Source organism: Camelina sativa, chromosome 11 (genome assembly GCF_030686135.1).
Source record: "Camelina sativa cultivar CO46 ecotype springtype chromosome 11, ASM3068613v1".
In the NCBI taxonomy this organism is placed as follows: Eukaryota; Viridiplantae; Streptophyta; class Magnoliopsida; order Brassicales; family Brassicaceae; genus Camelina; species Camelina sativa.
The window spans coordinates 6,361,860-6,385,932 of record NC_141890.1 but is presented as its reverse complement, the minus strand read 5'-3'; the positions used below and the strand labels follow the sequence as shown (position 1 = coordinate 6,385,932).

Sequence of the window (24,073 nt, the reverse complement as noted above, 5' to 3'; positions counted from 1 at the left end):
TTTTGTGACTTTAAAACTTTTAATTAGCATTAACTAAAAAGGAATAAAAATCTTGGTAAATAATCTTCAAGATTAATCCTAGTTTAATTTGTCCCTCCAGACACAATTAAATATATATTTATTGTTTTCAATCCTCTATAGAGAGATATGATGGGTATATATGTTATGATGTCTTCTTCGATCGTCTCTTCTGCATGATTAACATAGTCGATTTTAACTAACTTATATATGAATCATAGTACTGCTGATTTATACATGACGACGAGCATGGAAAAATACCATAATTTATCAGATTTTCTCAAGAGATTCTACATTCCTTCGTACGTTCTCTCGCCTGACGAAGCCGAGTCTTTGGTGCAACCTAGTAGTGATACTCCACCTGAGAGCCCAGTCCTCGTATTCATCAACTCCAAAAGCGGAGGTCAACTAGGAGCTGAACTCATCCTTACCTACCGCACTCTGCTCAACGATAAGCAGGTCTTTATATCAATTTACCCTAGCTAATTAACGATTCGTTGGTTTTTTTAAAAATCTAGAAAACGATCGTGAATAATTGATTCTTATTTAATACAGAATCCTGTATTTTTTTAACCTAAAACCCTAAAATCAAACTTTACTGAAATATTACAACTATTAAAATTACAAAAGAATGGTCTGAATTGATGTAATAAAAAGAAAAGAATGGTCTGAATTACTTAAAATCATATATTATATACTGAGTTATTATTGATTATAGCACGTTTGTTGTGTAGGTTTTTGATCTAGAGGCAGAGACTCCGGTTAAGGTGCTACAGAGAATTTATCTTAATCTAGAGAGGCTAAAGGACGATGGTTTCGCTTGCAAGATTCGAGACAAGTTGAAAATAATCGTGAGTTATATTCTTTGGTATGTAGAAAAAAAGTGTTAATAATTAAGTGATAATTAAGCATGAGTTGTGTATTTAATCAGGTTGCAGGGGGAGATGGAACAGCTGGTTGGCTCCTTGGAGTTGTTTCTGATCTTAAATTATCTAATCCACCACCAATTGCTACGGTTCCTTTGGGTACAGGAAACAACCTTCTATTTGCATTTGGATGGGTTAGTATATGTTCATCATATATATTAGACTGATCTACATGAATGTCACCATCATATATGTTTTCAAAGTCTTACTAAATTTCATCTTCAGGGTAAGAAAAATCCTGAAACAAATAGGTCTTCCGTGGAGTCCTTTTTGGATCAAGGTGATCAACGCAATAAAGATGAAGATAGACAAGTACTTTAACATATATATGCCATATATTCTCTTCTAATTTTCAAATTATATACTTTAATACTTGGGTTGATATATGTATGCATTTTTTCATCTTAATTAAGTTGGCACGTACTTATGAGGATGAAGGCACCCGAAAAAGGCTCTTCTATGCCACCTCTTGAGCTACCACATGCATTTCATAGTGTTTTACGATCAGATCAAGAATATATGGTAAGATATATTATCATCTTCTCGTGGGACTCACCATCTCTTCCTTTTCTTCTTAATTTTATGATCAGAATTTTCAAAATTTCCAGGAAGGTTACCAAACATTTCGTGGGGGATTCTGGAATTACTTTAGCCTTGGTAAGAATTTATGCTCTTTACTCTTTCTTTCTTCTCCATAATTAAGCAGCACAGCTAAAGTTATCTTTCAGATGTGAGATAAATGATATCAAGTCATTGCATTTGAAACTTGGAGTCATAATTTAGTTGTATATATGACTTATTGTCTTATCATTACACCATCAATTTTACTGCAGGAATGGATGCTCAAGTATCTCATGCATTTCATTCCCAAAGAAAACGTCACCCAGAAAAGTTTAAAAATCAGCTGGCTAATCAGGTTCACATACCCTTTTTTTTACCATTGCCTTGATCAAGTGATGTGGCTCTACTGTTTTCATTAATGGGACAACTTGTGCCTATTTCACTTGATTACATTTTATAGTGTAAACTAAAATAACAAAAAAAAATAAAAAAACTAACAAGTAATGTTTCCATTGATTTACGACGTTCCAGAGGACATATCTTAAGCTTAGTTGCACACAAGGATGGTTTTGTGCCTCTCTTTTCCACCCTTCTTAGTATCAATTTCTCTTTGCTTATCCGTTAGTTGTTTCCTCTCTTTTTGGGATCTAAAACCCCTGAAAAACTGAAATAACTCAATGAAAGCATATGTCAATATGAAAGCTCTAATAATACTACATGGCGCTTGCTGCAGAAACATAGCTCACCTTGCAAAGGTTCAGATTTGTAACAAAAATGGCCAATGGAGTGACCTTGACATTCCCCAAAGGTAGCTATAAAAATAAAAGGTTATACAAGGCTTCTTGTACCCAATGATAATCAATTAACATTGATCTTTGTCCTGGCAGCATTAGGTCCATAGTATGTTTGAATCTTCCTAGCTTTTCTGGAGGACTAGATCCTTGGGGAACACCAAATCCCAAGAAACAACGTGATGTAGGCTTTTAGCATTCTCTTTACATTGCTTCAATAATCTACTAAAAAAACAATGGATTAACTTTCTTTGTTGATGTCTCAATAGAGAAGCCTAACTCCACCATTCGTTGACGATGGACTCATCGAAATAGTTGGGTTTAGAAATGCTTGGCATGGTCTTGTTCTGTTCACTCCAAATGGTCATGGGACACGACTTGCACAGGTAAGTAAATTTAAAGTTGTGTTAGACAAATTTGTGAGTAAGCCACATTTTAAACCCAACATGTGTGTGTGTGTGTGTGTTTTTGTATAGGCAAACCAAATCCGGTTTGAATTTAAGAAAGATGCAGCGAAGCATGCATACATTAGAATGGATGGAGAGACATGGAAACAACCACTTCCACTGGATGATGAAACCGTGATGGTAGAGATCTCACATCATGGACAAGTTAACATGCTTGCAACCCAAAATTGCTGCTCCAAAAGCATGAATGAGTTTTCTTCCACTACCCCGGTTTAGTGATGATGAAGATGACTAATCCAAAGTTCTTGGATATTTCTTATCTTAGATATTCAGTTGTTATGTTTGACTCTTAAGACAATCTTCCTCCTTTTTTTTTATGTGGCTTCTGTGTTTAGACTTTAATTTAAAACTCTAATCTCGTTGGGATGTTTTTTAGTTCCAGAATCTACTAGAAACATTTAAATCAAATCTCTTTCTTGTGATCGTATATTAACTACTAACGATCAACCCAGCGCCCAGACTCACCTAGCCTCTGTTTCTTGTCCCCTGTTCTTTCTCCTTATGTTGTTCAGACATCCAAATCATAACAAAATGACACAGTTATGCGGCTGTTCTCTAGAATGTCCAAAAGTTGACTTTTATCTCCAGGTGAGCTAATAATTAAACAGACTCCTTTTTTTCCGCAGAGTGAAGTGAAGCTGCTCTCAGTATAAGTCCCTATGTTGAAAACGTAATGTTTCATGCATGCTGATTTATTCTACAGTTACTGTGTGGCCCTTGTGATCGCGTCCCAACAAACACTTGAAGGTTGGGTTTCAAAGCAAGGGATATACTTCGCCAAGAACTGTGCAATCTTTAAGGTTTTCGTGTAATGATGTCTCAACAATCAAAGCAAAGGTATAGACATTGCATGTTTGCATTTATCTATTGTTTGTTTCTCACCAAAAGACCATATATAACAATAAGCCATTGTTTCGATAGTCACCACTCTCCCAAATGTTTTACCAACTCCCCGTTTCACAAAACTGAAGAGGGGTAAACAAAAGTTTAATAACGCATCAAATAGCGTTTGATAAGTGTATGCTTTCGATGCAGCCACATAAAAAGGATCAAGATTAATAAAATTACCTGGAAGTTTGTTACGTAGGCAACGCGAGTGGTTCTTCGAGTCACAGAACCGAGTAGTACAAGAAGTTTCCATTGTTTGACATGCAACTTTGTTGTCTTGGAACCAACTGATCCAAAAAGAGGTTTATGTGTTACATTGCCATAAAACAACAGCTTTTTTTTTTTTCCTGTAGATCCAGTAGCGTTGCTGGTTCTGGATTGAGAATCTACATAAATCAGTGATGAGGAGGAAAGAGTTTCAGTCATGCAGTGAATCAATCTGATTTTGTAACAATATGCTTTTCATTGTTATCCCATTTGTACCTTAAATTATACCAACATGAAAATATGAGAAACTGTATTTCCCAAACAAAATTTAGCGCCAAATACATAAGTTGGGAAAAGAGAGAAGACATACCCTCCAATGGCTCCAAGAAGCACTGCATCTGATTCACTTTAACCTCAGGATGCTCTGAAGCCATTGTTGTGAAACCTCCACAACATTGATCCCTGCACCCAAAGAAATTCCAGGAAAAAACAAATGGATTATGGATTTATTTCATCATTTTCTAATTTAGCTGGAAGTTTACTGCAGTTATCAAGAATGTACCTCCAAAATAGATGGCTTGTGGCCCTTGTCAACAGAACATAGTTAACCGCACCTTTGCTTAGCAATGTGATCAACCTAAGCAGAATCCGAAACAAGAATGCTATTGAGCAACTCCTACTTTAACCAGACATTAAAAACATTCCAGCAAGATTAAAAATCTCGTAGATGCGAAACATGGTACCTCACTTGCAGAGTAGGGACTCAGTACACATATCTTGGATCCGTTTTACGCAAAACAACATGGTCATATAACTCAAGACTGATTTTCGTCTATAACTCAAGTCAAGTTTAGATGCCAAACCTTAAAATGTATATCGCTGAGACAAGAGGTCATTAGTCACAACATTGATACTTCTTATACAAGGATAAGTGGCACGTACCTGGAAAATTCCACTAAGACCGTCTTCCCTCTGCAACACCTCTCTGGCCTTTGTCCTGATTTAGATGAAATCTGGATCGAACCTCTAATATAAAGACTCCGATGCCTGAAGAAAGAAAGAAAAGCAACTTTTTATATACAAGACAAGTTTAAAATAAGAATATGTAACCATACCGTTGAATACTTTGAGTAGGAAATCAACCAATTAATAGAAGGAAAATGTTTTCTCTGGGCAATCTTTTTGTCCAAACCCCAGAAGACCTGCAGAAGAAAATAAACAATGCTAATACGAGTCTGCGGCAGTTCTAAAACCAAACACCATCTGGTTTATCTCAATCGAGATATGAATATGTACATGTACAATGGAAGATAGGGAAGCAACAGCCATGAACGACATAATTACATGCATAAAACCAAGGGAAGCAGAAGTCACATGATCTGAAAAGTCTCCTCCAGGAGGTGAAACTGCACCAACAATAACACTTTCATCACGTACAGATGCGGGAAGTCCATAAGAGCCTAATTTATGAGAAACCATCAGATCAAATGTCTGAATTGTATGAACAATATGCAGATTCAGAATGGGAGAGATATAAGCCATTTCATTTCCTCTCACTCCACAACCAACATACAAAACAGCATGGGAGTTGGAGTACTATGTATATAAACCAATAGACTTACAAGTTACAAGTCACCACCAGTTATTCTGTCTCCCTGTGACTGCAAATAAAGTTGAATTCAGTTGAGCATCAAGATTACGACCATAAGAACACTTCAATAGATAGAGAGATATGCAGTCAAACAAACACATTACCAGAATTGATTGGGCTAGGAACTAGTCCCAAAGACAATCTTTTGTCAAGAGCTGGGACAGAAATACCGCCGAGGGATGTGCACATCACATGATATTCTCGCAATCGTTCTTCAAAGGCCTCCTACGAGATATTAAACAGAAGAACCGTGAGAACAGATGAAAAGCCCTAGAAAAGAGAAAATAAAGAAAGCCAAGATAAAGAGGAGAACTCACGAACCTTGAACGAACACGATCATTAACTGTTAATCCAGCTGTTTCCTGGTAAACTGATAAAAAGGAAGATGTTGTCAAGTATCAGTTAAGATATATTACTAGTACAGACGCACAGATGCAAGTATTTGACAGATAAAATAGTTAAGGGAGTAAAGTAAAATTACACAAAGAAGCACAAGAGAACAAACAAACAAACCTTGGATCGTGGCAGAATATCCTTCAAGATAGGGGACAATGCTTGGCTGGCTCAGAACCTGAGGGAGAGAACAAAATCATCAGGTGATAGTCAATGGAGAAGAGAAGAGGATTTTGCCAATAAAATAGAGGTTAGAGAACAAACCTTGCCGAGTATTTGAACCATAGAGAGATACTCTGGGAGCCATCCACCTGAAGGGTCATAACACCACTAGCAAATTGAGTCATTGGACTGTCGAAGGCAGAGCATCAATAACTTTGTATACATAATCTGCAATGTAAAATTAAGTATAAACTAGAGGTATGTTTGAAACAATCATAACACTCAATTTATAATTAGCATCGGCTTATTTTGCTAAGCTTTGATGAGTCATGAACGTAGAGGTCACAAAAACACAGAGCAGAGACATGAACTACAAACCTGGCACAGCCGCATGATGAGCCAACTCTTTTGACAGCACCTCAGCTTGCTCTTTGCTTGGCACCTACATCGAAAAGAGATAAAACTGTACCTTAGGATCATATAATAAGGGAAACAAAACTGACATGTAGAAACAGAGAGAGCCAGAAGAAACCTGTGGATGGTGACATTAGCCACATGAGTTCTTTCATCTGAGGACTATTATATCCCAGCATGTGTGAAAAATTTGCAGCATAACCCAAAGAATCATCTAATGGAATGATGCTACCATACTTGTACATCCTGCAATGTTAATTCATGAAACTAGAGGTGACAAAAACAAAGAGTAGAGACATGAACTACAAACCCGGCACAGCCGGACGATGAGCCAACTCTTTTGACAGCACTTTAACTTCTCTTTGCTCTTTCTAAAACCCACACCAAGAATCAGAGATCCTAAAACACCAGATTTAAGGAAGTTAGACAAATCCAACAAGAAACAACATGGTGAAGTGAAGAGGGGTGAGACCAAATTATATGCGAAGATGTAAAAAAAGCAAACCTCTGGTTTTAGTTAGCTTAAAGTAAGAGCCCGATTGAAGGCTAACAAGGCCATCTCCTTGGACATATATGGCTTGGCTGCAGTGTTTGCTGGCCCGGAACCTGAGAGAGAGCGAACAAAATCATCAGGTAATAAATATTGTAGTTAGTCAATGGAGAAGAGAAGAAAAGAGGATTTGCCAATAATAAAACAAAATCAGACATAAGTGAAGGATGATATGAAACAAAACCTGGAGGTGCTCTTCTTGGACATTGGGAAGAGAGAGTGTACCTTTGGGAAGACTTGGTCTAAGACGGTCTAAGACCTTCAAGGCAAACAAAACCAACCAATCAGTGATGGAATGACTACAAGAGTGACAATAAGAGAGAGCGTACCTTTGGGAAGACTTGGTCTAAGAGCTTCAAGGCATACCTAAAATCTCAATCAGCATAACCAGTATTAACCATAAACAATGATGTCAACCTGTGGTTATGCAATCAAAACACATACAAACTTTTATAAAATTAGTCCTCCCCGGTGCCTCCACGATCTGCAAATAAGAGAGGTATAGATTCATTAAAAAGACATTAGATAGAAATAATACTTAAAAAAGGGACAACGTTTAAGAACAAACTCGTGTAGGAGAGAATCTGTGGATCATCCATCTCTCATCTGAATGTGTGTACACAGCAACAACATCATCTGCGATACACAAGAAACAGAAGACCAAAAAAGAGCAAAACATTAGGCAAAAAAGATGTATAGATGTGAGGTAACCTGAAAGTTTAACTCAGAAATCAATCGCAATCCCACAATGTTTTTTTTCTTTCTCTTCGAACCTCCCACACAGTAATCCTAGTTCCTCATGATCTGCATCAAAGAGAGACATTAGCTGATCTAAGAACACTAAAATAAAATAAAAGGGAAAGAGGAGACCTTCAAAGAGGTAACAGGAATTGAAGACGACGATAGATTAAAGGCATCCTTCAAGTTCAAGATAAACTGAGACATAACAGAACAAAGGTTAAGTTATGGTTGTAATAAAGAAGATAATAAAAAGATGACAGACCACAAGCCACAAGAAAGATTTATCATATCAGAGTGTACCTTTGGGAAGACCTTCAAGGCAAACCTAGAATTCCAGCCAGCATAACCACGGACAATGATGTAAGCCTGTGGTAGCAATCAAAACACACACATAAAGGTACGAAATTTATCATATCAGTCCCCCTCCGTGCCTCCACGATCTGCATCAAAGAGAGATATATACTCATTAAAAAGACACTAAATACAAAAACTAGTAAAAAAAAGGAACAAAGTTAAGGAACCAATTCGTGTAGGAAAGAATCTGTGGATCATCCATCTCTCATCTGAACGTGTGTAGACAGCAAGAACAAGCAATAAGGTTTCCTAGCGTAATCCAGTCATCCCTCCAAAAAAAGGAGTACAATATTTTGTAAGAGAAAGCCTTCATAATCAAACAGAGCAGATAAAAATCATAAGAATCCATACCTTATCAACAGTGATTGATTACATAGATCAGAACACCAATCGATTAGCATCAAACACGAGACAAACCCCTCAAAGTGTATACCCTGAAATGATGAAATAATAGTTGCATCAAGTCAACACACTTAGAACGGGAAGGATGGGGACTTGATATATTATTCAAGATGTAGGATATAACCAAGTAATTATAACTATAAAGAAAGAGTTATCAGTACCCTCATATGGATCAAGCAATGAGGTTTCCTAAAGCAATCCAGTCATAACTCTCTTCCCACCAATAACCTTGCTTGCATCCTGAAGAAAAAAGACACAAAAATCTTAAGTAAATCCACAACTACAGAACGTAGAGATATATAAACTGGTAAGACAAGTGTTTGAAACTGTAACCTGAGCAGCAAACCCAATCTCCTTATATGGTTCTAGCTTCATACGCAAACCATTCACTTCCACAATGTTTTTTCTTCTCTTCAAACCCTCACACATTAATCTTGAAGGTCTGCATGTACGATACAGAGATATGTAATTTCACTTATACAAAAAGAAAAAAAAAAAAATCGATTAAGAGGAAGAACACTACCTGAAGATGTAGCGCAGAGAAGACAACGATCCATCGTCAGAACCATTAACCTCCGAGCAAAGCATCCTCTACAAGCTAAAATAACAGATCCAAGAGTTAAAATCAGATGAACACAATTATAAGATAAATCATATAAACTTTTAAGAAAAGATGATCGAACAAGACAAAAACCTGTCGCATGTCCGTGTTACTTTGTCATCATGTTGTAATGATTTAAGAGTGTACTCTTCCCCATATATAACCACGTCGGTCCATAAGCAAGCTGTAAATTGAAATCATCATCAGAATACTTAAAAAACATCATTGACAAAAAGACATATCTTAAGATCAATCAACGATCTCAAGTATGCAGCACCTTAAAAAAGAATTGGTTTGCAAAATCAGACAGAGACCTGTAAAGAAAAAACAAAGCAGAGTTATATGTTACGAACAAACATGGAAAGTAAGTAAAATTTAATCGATGTTAAGACAGACGAGTACGAGTTGTTGTGGCATAAATAAATAAAAGCTGAAAACTACATGATCACAGAAAGATAATATGTGCAGATAGATACAGACTTATAGCTCATCTGCTGTGTCAATCATGTTGTCCACCATTACAGACTTATAACTCACCTGCTATGTCAAATTTGCCACACAAGCTCAATAGATTCACGTCCTGGAGTCTGCAAAAAAAATTGTAGAATAAAAGAGTCATATGAAAGTCTGTTAGCCATATAGCAAGAAATATTATGACTTGAGTTTCTTCAGACGGTCCTGAAATTAGAAAAAATCTTATGAGCAAAGTGGGACGGTAGAGCTTATATGCAACAACAATTATAAGAGAAAATTACCAGGTCGGTAGAGCTCTGCATCTGAAGCCTATCTGAATTGCTGAGCAAGATTCTGCCCCTGATTACATAGATCAGAACACCAATCGATTAGCATCACGTCAAAGTGTAAACCTTGAAATAATGAAAAAAAAATAGTTGCGTCACGTCAACACACTTAGAACGAAAAGGATGAGGACTTGATATAATTCAAAATGTATGATCTAACCAAGTAATTATAAGTATAAAGAGTTATCAGTACCTCTCATATGGATCAAGCAATGAGGTTTCCCAAAGCAATCCAGACTATCCAGTCATACCTCTCATCCCACCAATAGCCTTGCATGCTTGCATCCTGAAGAAAAAAAAAGACACAAAAATCTGAAGTAAATCCATAATTACAGAACATAGAGAAATATAAACTGGTAAGACAAGTGTTTGAAACTGTAACCTGAGTTATAATGCCAGACAAAGCAGCAGACACAATCTCCTTGTATGGTTCTAGCTTCATACGCAAACCATTCACTTTCACAATGTTTTTTTTTCTTCTCTTCAAACCCTCCTCACACACATTAATCTCGATGGTCTGCATCAAAGAAACAGATATATGTAATTTGACTTATATAGAAACAAAGAAAGAAAAAAAAAAAAGAAAAGACAAATTGGTTAAGAGGAAGAAGACTACCTGAAGAGGTAGCGCAGAGAAGACATGGATCCATCAGACTATCATCACCCACCGAGCAAAGCACCCTCCAAAATCTACAATAACAGATCCAAGAGGTAAAAATCACATTGAACATGATCAAACAATAGAAAGTAGAAAACACAATAAGACACTGGAGAAGAATCAAACCTCACCAACAATAGCAAATCTCATAAAGTCATTAAGGGGAAAGAAAAAGAAAAAGAATAAGAAGAAGATGTAGCAAAGAGATATATCAGAAGAAGAAACTTACCAAAACAGATGATGAAGAGAAAGATTCAACAACGGAGCAAACCCCACTGTGCAATCTGCATTAAAGAGAGAATATATTTTTAGCTTTTGTACAAAAACAACAAAACAAAGTGGAAGAATTTAAAGCTTGCAGTTCACAAGTGTTTACAGCAATGTAAAGAATTTCATTTGGCTGCATTGTTCCCGTAAAATCTACAGGAGGCAAGCATCTCGACCTGCATTTCAGTATTTAAACACATCAGATCCCATACAAAAATGTTGGAAGTTTGAATATAAAGTTAAAAGTTAAGAGCAAAACCCAACTAACCTTCTCCTTTGATAGACTGACAACAGCAGTAGAAGCACTCACCTCTCAAAACCCGGCAAAGTGGACCACCATTAAGCAATGTTCTCATGCAAGCTAGGCCATTGAAAGTCCCATCCTGTAATGCATAAAAAAAGAGAATGCATAAGATCCACTAAAGTTGTTTTCTCTGTCATTTATAATAAGAGATGATTGCATCTAAGAGTTTTTTTTTACCTCTGCACCAGCAGCGAGCACAGATCCCTCCGGATTTCATGAGCCAACTGTTGTCCTCCAACATCTCTTTAACTCTTTAAATAAAATTCATCTGACTCTTATTATCCTCTCGTGGTCTCTCCTTGCAAATTGCATTAGATCTGCCACACAACACTAAGTAGGTCAAGCAATGACTCAGATAAGAAGAAGAAAAAAAATGTTACCACTTACAGGTTGTTCCGAGAGAGAGAGGATCGTTGCTATCATGGACAGAGCAAGGTCCTCCGATCCACACTTGCAAAACGACACTGGCTTGCACCATATCTCTAATTCACCAAAGATTCAGAGAGTTAGAAGAAAAGAGAATTATATAAATATAATGAAATAATCTAACATGTGTCAGGTGGTGAATGTTACTCACAGATGGTGAACCAGGAGGATTACGAAGAACACGAACTTGTTGAGGTATGTTATGAGACTTTCCAATTCTTCAAAACCATCTTGGATCTGCTTCTGCACAATTTAATAATTTAGAAGAAACGTCAGATAGAAATAGAGCTCCTACCTAGTCTTTACTAAGAAGTTGAATGTCACAAAAATTTGTAAACCTTGGTCGGAGTTGAAGATGAGATTAGTTGTAGTGAGAAACGCCATGGTCACAACAAAAACAACAACAAGGTCCAAGAGATTACATGAAGATGTAGCGCAGAGAAGACAAAAATGATCTATCAAAGTTCAAGACCATCACCAACCGATCAAAGCATCCTCCTCCACAATCTAAAATATATAACAGAGCGAAGAAGAGTTAAAAATCGCATGAACATAATATAAAATAAAAAAAAGGCCTTGAACGATTCAATTTTAGAAACCAAACCCTAGAAGAAAAATCACATGAATTAGAGTGACAACGATTAGTCAAATCCATCACCGATCAATCGTAGCATCCTCCACAAATCTAAACCAACAAAACAAAAACGAGAAGTTAATAACATGTAATTAGAAAGAAAAAAACCACCCAACCAAAGAGACAAGACATAATCAAATAGAGATGGGTTTAATTAGAAGAAGAAACCTGTGAGAACGTGCCTGAAGACGTAGCAGCCTGGAGAAGATTACGCCATGATCATATCATAATTGGGTTCCAAAACACCTGCAAAAAGAAACAAAGAAACGTAAGGAACAGAACAAAAAAACTAAAGTAAAAGATGTATTAAGAGGAAGAACAAAACCCCTTGAAGACGTAGCACATAGAAGAAGTGTTTCCATCAAAGCCTGTCAAAGAGGCTTCAGGTTCTTGATGCTGCCTGGGATATAATAAAGGGAGACTGTCAAAGAGGCAACAAGGAGTAACGACAGAGCAAAGGAATCCTTCAAGATAAACTGAGACATGACAAAAACGTAATTTGGAAACACACAAGAAACAGAGGACCAACAACTAGCCAAAATTAAATAAAACAACCGATAAGGCAAAAAGGTGTATAGATGTAAGGTAACCTGAAAGTTGAACTCAGAAATCAAACGCACTCCCACACAGAAACCTTAGTTCCTCGTGATCTGCATCAAAGAGAGAAAGAAGGTTTTTCACTTATATAGAAAGAAATTAAGAAAAAGAAGGTTAAGAGGAAGAACACTACCTGACTACAAGAGTGTCAAACGAAGAGTGTACCTTTGGGAGACTTGGTCTAAGACCTTCAAGGCAAACCTAGAATTCCAACCAGCATAACCACGAACAATGATGTCAGCTTGTAAATATATGCAATAAAAACACACACATAAAGGCACAAACTTTATCATATCAGTCCCCCTGGTGCCTCCACGATCTGCATCAAAGAGAGATATAGATTCATTAAAAAGACACTGAATACAAATAATAGTTAAAAAGGGACAAAGTTTAAGAACAAACTCGTGTAGGGGATAATCTGTGGATCATCGATCTCTCATCTGAATGTCGCGTACACAGCAAGAACGTCATCTGCGAATATGCAAAAGAAACAGAGGAGCAACAGTTAGCCAATATTACATAAAAAACTGATAGGCAAAAAAAGGAAGAAGACTACCTTAAGAGGTAGCGCAGAGAAGACAGGGATCCATCAGAACCATCACCCACCGAGCAAAGCAACCTCCACAATCTAAAATAACAGATCCAAGAGGTAAAATAAGAAGATGAACATAATAATAAGATCAAACAAGTACTTGTGTGGAATGGGAGTTCTGCGGGTACTTGTGTGTTCTGTCAACTTTCCATGGAAACACGGGACCATCTATTCTTTGCCTGTGGGTTTGTTGCTAACATATGGTCGGTCCTTGCTAAGGGTTTGATGAAGGCTCGGTTTACCACAGATTGGAGTTCCCTTCTAGACTACGTATCCGATCCTGATGCTCAGCTGGTGGAGGGGTTTCTTATTCGATACTTATTTCAAGCTGTGATCTATTCGGTTTGGCGGGAACGGAATGGTCGCAAGCATGGTGAAGCACCGACGCCTGTAGATACCATCATTCGGTGGGTTGATCGGCAAGTCAGAGACCAGCTTCTTGCTATTGGTATAATGGGGGATCGAAGATATGATGCAGCTTTTCAGGTGTGGCTACAATCTAGGGTCTAGGATATCCGTTTAAATGTTTATCTAAAGCTATCAAAAACTGATGCACAAGTTGTAAAAACGTTCTAATTTTTCTTTTGAGTATAATTTAACATTTTATTCAAAAAAAAAAAAAAAAGATCAAACAAGTATCATACGCTAGAAATATGTGCGTCATTAGAAAATTACCAGGTCGGTAGAGCTTTGCATCTGAAGCCTATCTGAATTACTGAGCAAGATTGTTGCAGCCTCTGGTTACATAGATCAGAACACCAATGGGTTAGCATCAAACACGAGACAAGCCCCTCAAAGTGTATACCCTGAAATAATGAAAAAGTAGTTGCATCAAGTCAACACACTTAGAACGGGAAGGATGAGGACTTGATATATTCAATGTAAGTAGTAGCATTTAAGAACAACCTCAAGCATCAGAAGATATAATTGACAACTTCATCTTTAAAAAAAAAATATGTAAAGGGGGGTCTACACTAACCTGCTGTTCCGGAGTTAACTCTTGTAGCTGCGACTTCAGGGTCATTGAATGATTATTTGAATGTGTGTATGCATCAAGAGAATCTTAAAAAACACTAAAAGACACAGGAGAACACGATGTTCTGCATCAAAGAAAGAGAAGCAGATATATGTAATTTCACTTATATAGAAAGAAAGAAAAAAACTAATTTGGTAAGAGGAAGAACACTACCTGAAGATGTAGAGCGCATAGAAGACAAGGAGCCATCAGAACCATCACCCACCGAGAGATCAAACACCTCACCAACAATAACAAATCTCATAAAGTCATTAAGGGGAAAGAAGAAGAAGAAGAAGATGTAGCAAAGAGATATATCAGAAGAAGAAACTTACCAAAACAGATGATGAAGAGAAAGATTCAACAACAGAGCAAACCCCACTGTGCAATCTGCATCAAAGAGAGAGAGAGAGAAGATATATTTTGTTAGCTTATAATACAACAATAACAAAATCGCATACATACATAGGAATTAAGAAGTGTGGGGAATTAAAAAAATCCAAAGATAGATAAAACAACCTGCCAACAACAAAAAAAAGAGAAGGCCGAACGCTTGACAAACGACCAATCAAAGTAAATCACCGATCAGAGCGTAATATCTATCCTCCATAAACCTAAAATCAACAAAACAAAGTGAAAATTCATATGAGAGAGAGAGAGAGAGCAACGTAGATAAAACGAGTGACAAAAATAAGAGTTAGAAATCAAACCGTAGGAGGAGTGACAATTCAGAAGCTGGGGGGGGGGGGAGCGATGATGATGATCGGATCATCATAAATTCGATATCAAAACACCTGCAATAAGACGAATAAGAAACTTAGTTAGTTAGTTTACTTAGGAAACCAAAACAAAAATATCAGACAACTGTTGATATAATAGAGGGAAGAAGTGATTAAATTGGAAGGCATTAGGCATGCACAGCACAAGAATAAATAAAAAAGCAGTTGAGAGAGAGACGAAACCCTAGGGGAGAGAATTCAGAAGGGTAGAACCGTAGAAGCGATGATCAGATCAAAAATTCGATTCCAAAAGACAAAGATACAACGATATATCAGAGAAGCGTTACGAATAAGAAGAAGAAGAAGAACAGAGCAAATATCGAAGCAATGCAATTGAGATTTGAGAGAGAGACAGAGACCACCAAACCCTAGAATAAGAATATCACAAGTAGCGAAGATGATCGTTTTGAAAACAAAATCAGAGAGATTGAAGAATAGTATCACACCACACCGAAGAACAAAAACAAAAAAAAGGAAAATAGAAGAAGAAGAAGAAGAAGAAGAAGAAGTAGAGAGATACAAAAAAAAAAAAAAAAAAAAAAAAAAGCGACTTTTGTTGTTTTAGAACTTTCTGAAAAGAGTGAATCATTATTTAAAGTCTATTATTATTTATGACGGTCACGATTTCATCATCTTAATTTTCAACGCTCCAGATGAAATAGTTCTTTAGTCAACCCATCTTTGACTCCTTACTTTCCTTTTTCTACTTTCCTATTTTCCTTTCTTTTTTTCCTATTTTCCTTTTCTTCTTACTACTTTACCACCGCCATATTGTTATTTTACAAAAACGTTGTCGTTTGACAAGATAAACCGGTTAATAACCTGGTTTGGTTACATAATCGTAGTAACTTTCCATGATTTTTCTAGTTATCCTTTGTCAAATTAATTTTTATCTCAAGCTTATATATAGCACTGGGTCTGTTACTACCACCATCACATACAAAAATATAAAATCATCATGGGCAAATGTATTTTGTTTTTTCCATGTGATGATGTATGAATCTTTTGTTGTGACCTATGCTATGTTCTTGGTTTTTGAATATAAAATGTGTGTGTGATCCTTTCTTTGTCTCTTACGGTTTTAGAGGAATAACATCACGTACGCAACCTTTGAACTTGTTGCTCTTAAATGAAGATCTTAATAAGTTACTAACACATTAAAAGATTAGCCTTATCTATTATCATATACTTATATACTGTACCCTCCACTTCATACGTATATAAACTACATATACGTATATGTTGAAGAGCATACTTTTAAGCATAATTAGTAACATTGACGAGATACTAATTATCAAAAACGGAAACGGAGTTAAAAGTATTTTCTTAAATGTTTGTACTAATTTGTACTAATTATTACAAGAAAAATTACAGATTGGGTTTCACCTGTTTGGGCCTTGACCTGCCAGATTATTTTTTTCAAAGGAAGAAATAAGAAAAGTTTATGAGAGAGTTGTTTATAAACACTAATCAGAGAGACTAATTTTACATTGTTGTGAAAGAAAAGGAAGGAAATTCTTATTTGTAAATAAATAAATAAATACAAGGAATTTACTCTTTCTCGTCAGAAAAAAAAAATCCTATTTTCTAATATTGAAAAAAGCTATTTGTAATTTTAGAGAGAAAAACATTACTCTATCAATCTTTTTTCGACAAAAAAAAAAAATGTTAAGAAAAAAAAAATGTTGTCCAAGGAAAACAGATCCGGTTCTCTAAAACAAATAATGTTGGTTTTACCTTTACGTCCAACGGTTCGGTTTTAAATCAACTTTGACCCAAGAAAAGCCAAGAGGAATTCACAGGAAGGGAGAGCAGACATTAAGGATTGTTGGTCTTAAAACTTTTGGTCCTTGTTTCTTGCTCATTAGAATCGAACCCTTTAGTTCTTTCGGAGGTTTCACTTGCCTTAAGCGTCCCCAGAGTGCACTTCTTGGAAAACTCAAAGACACAATCACAGGTGCACAAAGATCTTCCATGATAGACAGAGATCAATGAATACAACCTCTGGAGAATATATGACGGTGCCAACTTGTAAAATTATAGATAAAACAAATAAACTCGATGGACAAAGAGGACATCTATGTATGTAGCCATAATTAAACACTCTTACACACATATGATATATATTAAGACTAATGATAATATCAACAAAAAAATGACTAATGATAATAGGAAATATAGGGAGAAAGTAGAGATATATAATGACTGATGTGTCATGTGTGGAGTGGGAGATCACAAAAACTGTCTCCATCCAAATGCCAATGAGCACATAAACCTAAACTAAAAACGTACAATGTGGGCTTAGAACCTTTTTTCAAAAGAAAGGCCTCATGGGACAAGAAAGAGAAGAAGAAGAAGATGAGCTTTCTGAAAACTGATGAGAACTGTCCAAATCATCCCAAAGGGCACTTTCAGGACCCCATCCTGATGTGACTGCATTGTACCACGCTTCAGCCATGCCTTCCTCTCTCTCATTATCAGCCACTGCTACTTCCTTGCTTTCCAAGTTAACCTCGCTTGGCTGTGGCGTTTCATCTTGTTTCTGATGCGGCGAAGAGTTTGAATCATGCACCTCGTTTTCCATATTCACGAAATGCTCGGGAAAATTAAGCGTTGCGTTATGACCCCTCAGCTTAAAAGCTTGGCGGTCGTAGGCCATGGCAGCTTCCTCAGCTGTATCAAAAGTACCGAGCCAAAGACGTGCCCTGCTTCGTGGCTTACGGATCTCTGCGACCCATTTTCCCCATTGACGTTGTCTCACTCCTCTGTAAAGCTTGGTTGCGCTGTAAGGTTGAACACCTTCTTGGTTCATCATCATCATTCGTCCTCTTGGGCTCAGATTCAATGTGTCTCTCCAGTACCTGACAAGATACTGCTGCTGCTGCTGCTGTTGTTGTTGTTGAGGACTAAACGAGATCATTTGCTTCTGTCCTTGCATTGTTGGGTCATATTGTTGCTCAACCGGAACGTATGATCCGAATTGGTGTTGTTGGTTTTGCATTGTTGGATCGAGATAAAAAGGGAAAGCCCCCAACGAATAAGGAGAAGAAGAGGACTGGAGATAAGGTTTAGGTCGATTAGGAGGACTCTTCATCTTCTTCATAGATCTTGGAGATGTGGAGGAAGCTTCTCCTAAAGAATGATCAATACTTTTACCTTTAGTAATACAAAGATTTAGCTCCTCATCAAAGTCCATCTCTGCTTCACTACTGGTACCTTAGCTTACACGATTATATATATAAAAAAAAAAGTGCCAAAACAGAGAGCAGTGGAAGAAATAAAGCTTTGAGAGAAGAGAAACAGAGAATATTGTGTGGTTTTGTTCTTACTGGTAAGAGAGGGACGACTCTATCATTGGTTTATATATGAGGGCAAGATTAGATATTTTTTTTTGTTTGTCAACCGCTTTTGTATTTTTGTATTTAGTTATTGACTATTCAATACTATCTTTTTGGAGTTATTCCTTTGCTTTCACTCCAATTCATTGGCCAATTGAAAGTTGAGAAAATTAGCGTTTTTAAAAAAAAATGTGATATTGATTGACACATAGGAAGAATACAACGCGCATAGATGAAGAAAGAAAAAAACATTCACGTCCGTACGAGTACGTGGCATCCTCTGTTTTTTTGGACGGTGAACGCATTCATGAATTCATGCTTCCAAGTTCCCATCTTTCCTCCACTTTATCTAATTATTTTCCAAAGCTTTTAATTTTCATAAGGCCACCACCACTTACAAGTTACAAGCTTAAAAGATAAGATTAAGACTGTGAAAAAAAAAATCGATAATTTTCTTAAGAGTTTTATTATGGAAGTTTTATGCAAATTGTAAATGGAAAAAGAATTGATGTTGGTGTGTAATGGTCGGCTAGCCGCGGCTAAAGGATAATATCCCTTATAAGAGTAAACCCATTTGATTGTCAACCCAACGTAATACCTAATTATTATAGTTTTCTTCAATCTTTCGGGTCGGTGATTAGTCAAACTCATCTTTCACTTTCTATTGTGATATTTTGGTTATTATTATTCCCACCTCCCTCTCAAAAAGACACTCTCACAAGACCGACCATGTTTGAAAAAAAACAAACTTAGAGGAACTTCATCTGTTAGACAAAATCATTCTTTTTTGGTAACTGATTTCAACATATTATCTCATCACGTGCGTATCTATCTATGTTTGAAGTTTATTCCCTCATATTATCTTTCTATTTGTTTGAAGAATACTTATTAGTTTATAAGTATTTTCAGGTGGAAATCCAAATTAACGGTTGGAATCTACAGTTGTCAAGTAAATTTTTTTAGTGCTAAGAATAAAATCGAAATCGAACCAAACTGACCCAAAATTCATCAATCTAAACTTACACCGAATTTTAGTATAACGTACATGATATAAAAATCTATATACCAAATAAAACCTATTTCGACCTCAAGAGACTCATGGGCCACTGACATTGAATTTGCATCCAAACGTATATCTTCGAAATATTTTACCAATACTAAAACAAATGATTGACCCAAACAATGCCACTACAACAGTTTTAAATGATTTTTTAAAAAGAAATATATATACACATAGTACATATAACGTTCTTTTATTATTCAAAATTTATTACGCATTATTGTTATAATCAACTAATCATCTATATATTTTTTTCCACATGTACGTTTTTATTTGGATAACACACTTCAATTTAGGTCAATCAGAACGTGCTATAACAAGTTTGCATATTCCATTCCATGGGATTAACAAAAGAAAGAAAAAGTAGCAAACAAATTAGATAAAGCTAGAAATTTGTCTAATTCCATGAAAAAAAAATGCAAATAACTCCTTCAGATTAGTAATCATCGTAAGAAAGTTCGTAAAATATACTGAAATTAAATTTGAATGTGAAACAAACTTAATTAAGGGCCAGTAATAAAATTATTCAAATTTGGACAAAAATCCAAAAGAAGCCATAACATGACATCTAGAGACTAGAGTTATCTTGAGAAACAATCTAGAAAACAATAAACAATACCAAGTAGTAAATATCTTAACATTATTGTTGTAGAATACTCTAGATACTTGTTAACAAAATATATGGTAGAAAGTTTTAGAGAGACTAGAGACTTAGTGCTAGTCCATTAAATACATTTGCCGTGTTATATCATGAATGTTGTGACCGTTCTATATGTGTAACTTTATTTTCATTATGAAAAAAAATTAGCAAGTTGTTTATAAAAGAACCACCAAAAGGGAATTTTCTTTTAAGCCACACTGTTGTAAAACACTTAGTGGACTCCATAGACCGGCCCATTTACTGTCCAAGACATGAGGCTCATGTACGGTCCATTGGACATAGGCCCATCGGCCATGTCTTAGTCCTATGTCGGTTTAGACTTTGTCTTAGGGAAACACTATATATATGTAACCTCAAACACATTATCAATAATAAGAATAAGAGATTTCGTTCCCTAAATCCTCTATATTCATAACACGTTATCAGCACGATAGCCTCTAAGGCCAGTTGAGAAAACCCTAACCCTAAATTGCCGCCTCTTCGTCTTTTGTTCTTCCCAAACCCTACCGCTCATACTAGCACACAATCAACTCTTGTTTGTGACTAGTCCTTGTTCGAAGATCACTTTGAGCAGCCTGTGCTCATGATTAAATTTTGTCCAAAACCTGATCGAGGTTCGCGGTTCCTGGACGTGCGCGGTACAAGGAGCAGTTCGAGATCTGTTCGTGGGAAGCTGTTGAGGTTCTGTTCGTGGTTCATAGTCCCTGTCCAGTTCGAGGTTCGTGATCAGAAATCAAAGGTAAATCTGAGGTCTTTAGCTCCCAGATCAAAACCAGTCAGACCCTAATTGGTGAAAGGTAAATAAGATTAAAACTCTCTTAAAACCATAATCGAACATGGATCTAAAACTATTGAACCTTAAAACATCCAAGTACACAACAAACAAATCTTAAGATTTCTAATCCTACAAAACTCTAAAACCGGTCACATAGGATTGTTAGATTGTTTGTGAATTGCACCAAAATATATCAAGCTTAAATCCGGTTGATTGATTGCTTATTATTGCTTGATTGATTGTTGCATAAGGACCTAGAACTAAAACTGTTAGATTCAAAACTCATAAGATAAATATTGATCTAATTGTTCTAGGATATTTAAAACTTGGTTGTTCATGCATCATAATAAAATCGGATTATGCATAGGGTATTATTAATCGATTTTGGCATAGAATGTTTCCTGTAAATTTAGGTTGCATAAGAACCCTAAAAACCAAATTAAAAATCGGATCCTAGAGAAAGTCTAGGTCCCTAAACTTTTGTTTAAATTCCTAATTGGAAAAGGAAAAGTTAAGAAAAAGGAAGATTTCTAAATTATCTAAGAAAGGAAACTTTTGCATGCTATTTATTTTTGTTGTCTTGTGTGCATAGATTAAGCCACGAAATTGAGTATAATAAAGGCATGTTTCGGTCTCAAATACCGCATGACCTAAGTTCGAAATTATGAGTAAAGGCAAGGCATGTTTCGGTCTCAAATACCACATGACCTAAGACTAAAATGATTCCATGGTTCGGTCTTAAACACCGCATGGCATGATCCAAATGAATTACATGGTTCGGTCTTAAAAACCGCATGATATAATCGGGTGCATGTTTTGTAAAATCAAAGGACCTATGTGAGTATATTAAGGATGATAATGATTGCACTAAGAAAATATATATAAGGTGATTATGCATATGCACATCTTGCTGAGAGTCTCAGAGACCAGTACCTCACAATAGAGAATCCTCTTGACCTTTGGACAGAGCTTAAACGCAGATACGGACACCAACAAACGGTGCTCCTACCAAAGGCTCAATTCGATTGGAAGAACCTAAGGATCCAGGATTACAAATCCGTGGATGAGTATAACTCTGAGCATTTTAGGATTGTCTCACTCCTTAGGTTGTGTGGTACTGAATTCACAGAGAGAGTTACTAGAGAAGACTTTGTCTACTTCTAGTACTCACAATATAATACTTCAGCAACAGTACCGTGAAAAAGTTTTCAAAACCTATGAGTACTTAATCTCATGTTTGCTACTAGCTAAGCAGAATGAGCCTAAACAGCCTAAAGAGCCCAAGGAGACCAACTACGTTCACAGAGAAAGACACTATGGCCGTGGCCGTGGTGGCAGAGGACGTGGTGGTTGTTGGGGCCAGGCAAGCCGTTTTGATGGTTACGGCCGTGGTGGCCGTGGCCGCGGTGGTAGGGGTTGTGGGTCCTTTAAACCGAAAAACAAGGCTAAATCGGTTTGTCACCGATGTGGTATCACCAAAATAATGAGCAATTATAAATGAGAAGTGCAAATGAAGCTCACAAGGTTGACATGACAAAGAAAAATCCTAAAGAGCCTAAAGAGCCAAAGAGACTAATGAGTCTATCTATGTCCATAGAGACAAGTATGGCCGTGGCCGAGGAAGAAGTGGACATGGTGGTTCTGGTCGTGGGACTTACCAAAGACATAATTATGATGGTCAAGGCTATAGAAACCGATTAGGCTTCGGCCGTGGTCGGGGTAAAGGCCGCGGGTTATTTTAAACCGCAACATAAGACCAAAGTCCACTTGTACTAATAATTATGGTATAGAAAACCATAAGATAGAGACATGCAGAACTCCTAAGCACCTTGTTGATCTCTATTAAGAGAGTTTGAAAATAAAGAAAATAAATCCAGAAGCTAACCTGGTTCATTTCGATGGTGAAAGAAATTTAAACCATGAGAATAATGACTAAATTGGATTATGAGATTTTTGATTGCCTAAAGAAAAATATTTAAACTCATGTGGTGTATTAATTTAATTTATATGCTCTATACTTTGAATTTATTGAATTATGTTTTTTGGTTTAAATTCAATTATTTTATTTGATAAGAGAAATGCCAATATTAGCAAAGATACGTGGGTATAGCAAGCCTAAGTGAAGGCTACGGCCAGGCATATATTTTATGGCACACATTTTGAACTAAGTGTTGCATTATAATCACCCATGGACATAAGAAAGTCCTAGAGCCTATACCTGCACTAGCCACTGGTTTTGACCATGCTAAGATTAATATAATAGAGGCTAATATGGCAATGAACAAAATATTCAATAATCCACTTTATGGCATGACCGGATTGGCCATCCGGATTCTAACGTGATGCGTAAGCTGATATTAAAAAAAATGGGCACACTCCTACGAGAGAGAAGAGTTATCCCTACAATCTCACGTGTGTAGCATGTACACAAGGGAAACTCATTTATAAGGCCATCACCAGTCAAAGTAATTAAAGCAAAGATTTTCCACTTAAGACTATATATCTAGATAATGCTGGTGAATTTACATCCCAAGCGTTTAATGAATGTTGTATGTCCATGGGGGGAAGTGTGGAACCACCCTGTGGCACATGTCCATACACATAATGGATTAAACGGATCCTGTGTCGGCTTGGGGACACATAGTATTACATGCAATAGAGCTTATACGCATCAGGCCATCTAGTGAGAATAAAGAATAAATATTCGTCATCCCAATTATTAATGGGTCATGAGCCAAACATATCCCATCTATAGACATTCGGGTGTGCCGTTTATATACCGATTGCATCATCACAGAAAATAAAGATGGGACCTCAAAAGAGGATGGAAATATATATTGATATGATTCTCCCACCATTGTTAAGTATCTTGAGCCAAGTATGGGTGATTTATTTGTGGCCAGATACACGGATTGTCAGTTTTCTGAATCCGAATTCCCTATATTGGGTGGAGAGAAAGACAAGCTGGTCAAAGAAATATTATGGAATCAAACATCCTTACATTGGCAAGATCCTCGGACTCTAGCACGTGATGCAGAGAT

General features: G+C 36.5%; 2 protein-coding genes and 1 pseudogene across 52 annotated transcripts; 1 reads left to right on the top strand and 2 right to left on the bottom strand.

The window, feature by feature from the left end:
• Nucleotides 1-176: 176 nt before the first annotated feature.
• LOC104722094 (diacylglycerol kinase 6-like) lies at nt 177-3,117 on the top strand (annotated as a pseudogene). The gene is made up of 12 exons (XR_015571272.1): nt 177-477; nt 753-869; nt 950-1,078; nt 1,170-1,256; nt 1,358-1,466; nt 1,553-1,601; nt 1,778-1,860; nt 2,037-2,101; nt 2,239-2,313; nt 2,393-2,480; nt 2,566-2,682; nt 2,773-3,117. The product of XR_015571272.1 is annotated as a diacylglycerol kinase 6-like (transcript).
• A 416-nt stretch (nt 3,118-3,533) lies between these two features.
• LOC104722089 (uncharacterized) lies at nt 3,534-15,756 on the bottom strand. Of its 50 annotated transcripts, XM_087472196.1 has the most exons (56): nt 15,382-15,749; nt 15,130-15,213; nt 14,939-15,033; nt 14,755-14,809; nt 14,594-14,660; nt 14,384-14,504; nt 14,080-14,210; nt 13,533-13,792; nt 13,369-13,440; nt 13,215-13,283; nt 12,946-13,131; nt 12,806-12,865; nt 12,541-12,615; nt 12,398-12,461; nt 12,203-12,266; nt 12,004-12,088; nt 11,733-11,821; nt 11,543-11,637; nt 11,333-11,472; nt 11,120-11,234; nt 10,961-11,027; nt 10,814-10,868; nt 10,543-10,616; nt 10,309-10,443; nt 10,120-10,212; nt 9,882-9,939; nt 9,664-9,713; nt 9,404-9,440; nt 9,220-9,310; nt 9,049-9,123; nt 8,859-8,967; nt 8,687-8,765; nt 8,475-8,557; nt 8,291-8,392; nt 8,070-8,209; nt 7,899-7,964; nt 7,776-7,832; nt 7,597-7,664; nt 7,358-7,512; nt 7,213-7,287; nt 6,984-7,084; nt 6,789-6,877; nt 6,443-6,506; nt 6,167-6,292; nt 6,023-6,080; nt 5,831-5,879; nt 5,614-5,734; nt 5,481-5,519; nt 5,203-5,264; nt 4,974-5,060; nt 4,801-4,905; nt 4,602-4,721; nt 4,421-4,495; nt 4,229-4,320; nt 3,832-4,037; nt 3,534-3,728 (listed from the first exon to the last, which is right to left on the bottom strand). In XM_087472196.1, the coding sequence occupies exons 40-44, from the start codon at nt 7,233-7,235 to the stop codon at nt 6,246-6,248; spliced, it is 324 nt and encodes a 107-aa protein (XP_087328322.1). In that variant the 5' UTR covers nt 7,236-7,287; nt 7,358-7,512; nt 7,597-7,664; nt 7,776-7,832; nt 7,899-7,964; nt 8,070-8,209; nt 8,291-8,392; nt 8,475-8,557; nt 8,687-8,765; nt 8,859-8,967; nt 9,049-9,123; nt 9,220-9,310; nt 9,404-9,440; nt 9,664-9,713; nt 9,882-9,939; nt 10,120-10,212; nt 10,309-10,443; nt 10,543-10,616; nt 10,814-10,868; nt 10,961-11,027; nt 11,120-11,234; nt 11,333-11,472; nt 11,543-11,637; nt 11,733-11,821; nt 12,004-12,088; nt 12,203-12,266; nt 12,398-12,461; nt 12,541-12,615; nt 12,806-12,865; nt 12,946-13,131; nt 13,215-13,283; nt 13,369-13,440; nt 13,533-13,792; nt 14,080-14,210; nt 14,384-14,504; nt 14,594-14,660; nt 14,755-14,809; nt 14,939-15,033; nt 15,130-15,213; nt 15,382-15,749; the 3' UTR covers nt 3,534-3,728; nt 3,832-4,037; nt 4,229-4,320; nt 4,421-4,495; nt 4,602-4,721; nt 4,801-4,905; nt 4,974-5,060; nt 5,203-5,264; nt 5,481-5,519; nt 5,614-5,734; nt 5,831-5,879; nt 6,023-6,080; nt 6,167-6,245. The 50 variants fall into 50 exon arrangements, with proteins under 50 accessions (XP_087328322.1, XP_087328320.1, XP_087328315.1 ...); XM_087472194.1 differs by lacking the exon at nt 13,533-13,792 and having other exon boundaries at nt 4,602-4,737; nt 5,002-5,060; nt 5,203-5,318; ... (3 more) ...; nt 12,384-12,461; nt 15,382-15,756; XM_087472189.1 differs by having other exon boundaries at nt 4,602-4,737; nt 5,002-5,060; nt 7,597-7,832; ... (1 more) ...; nt 11,920-12,088; nt 12,384-12,461.
• A 1,620-nt stretch (nt 15,757-17,376) lies between these two features.
• On the bottom strand, nt 17,377-18,526 carry LOC104722092 (ethylene-responsive transcription factor ERF054). The gene has a single exon (XM_010440197.3). The coding sequence runs from the start codon at nt 18,392-18,394 to the stop codon at nt 17,513-17,515; it is 882 nt and encodes a 293-aa protein (XP_010438499.1). The 5' UTR covers nt 18,395-18,526; the 3' UTR covers nt 17,377-17,512.
• Between the last annotated feature and the right edge of the window lie 5,547 nt (nt 18,527-24,073).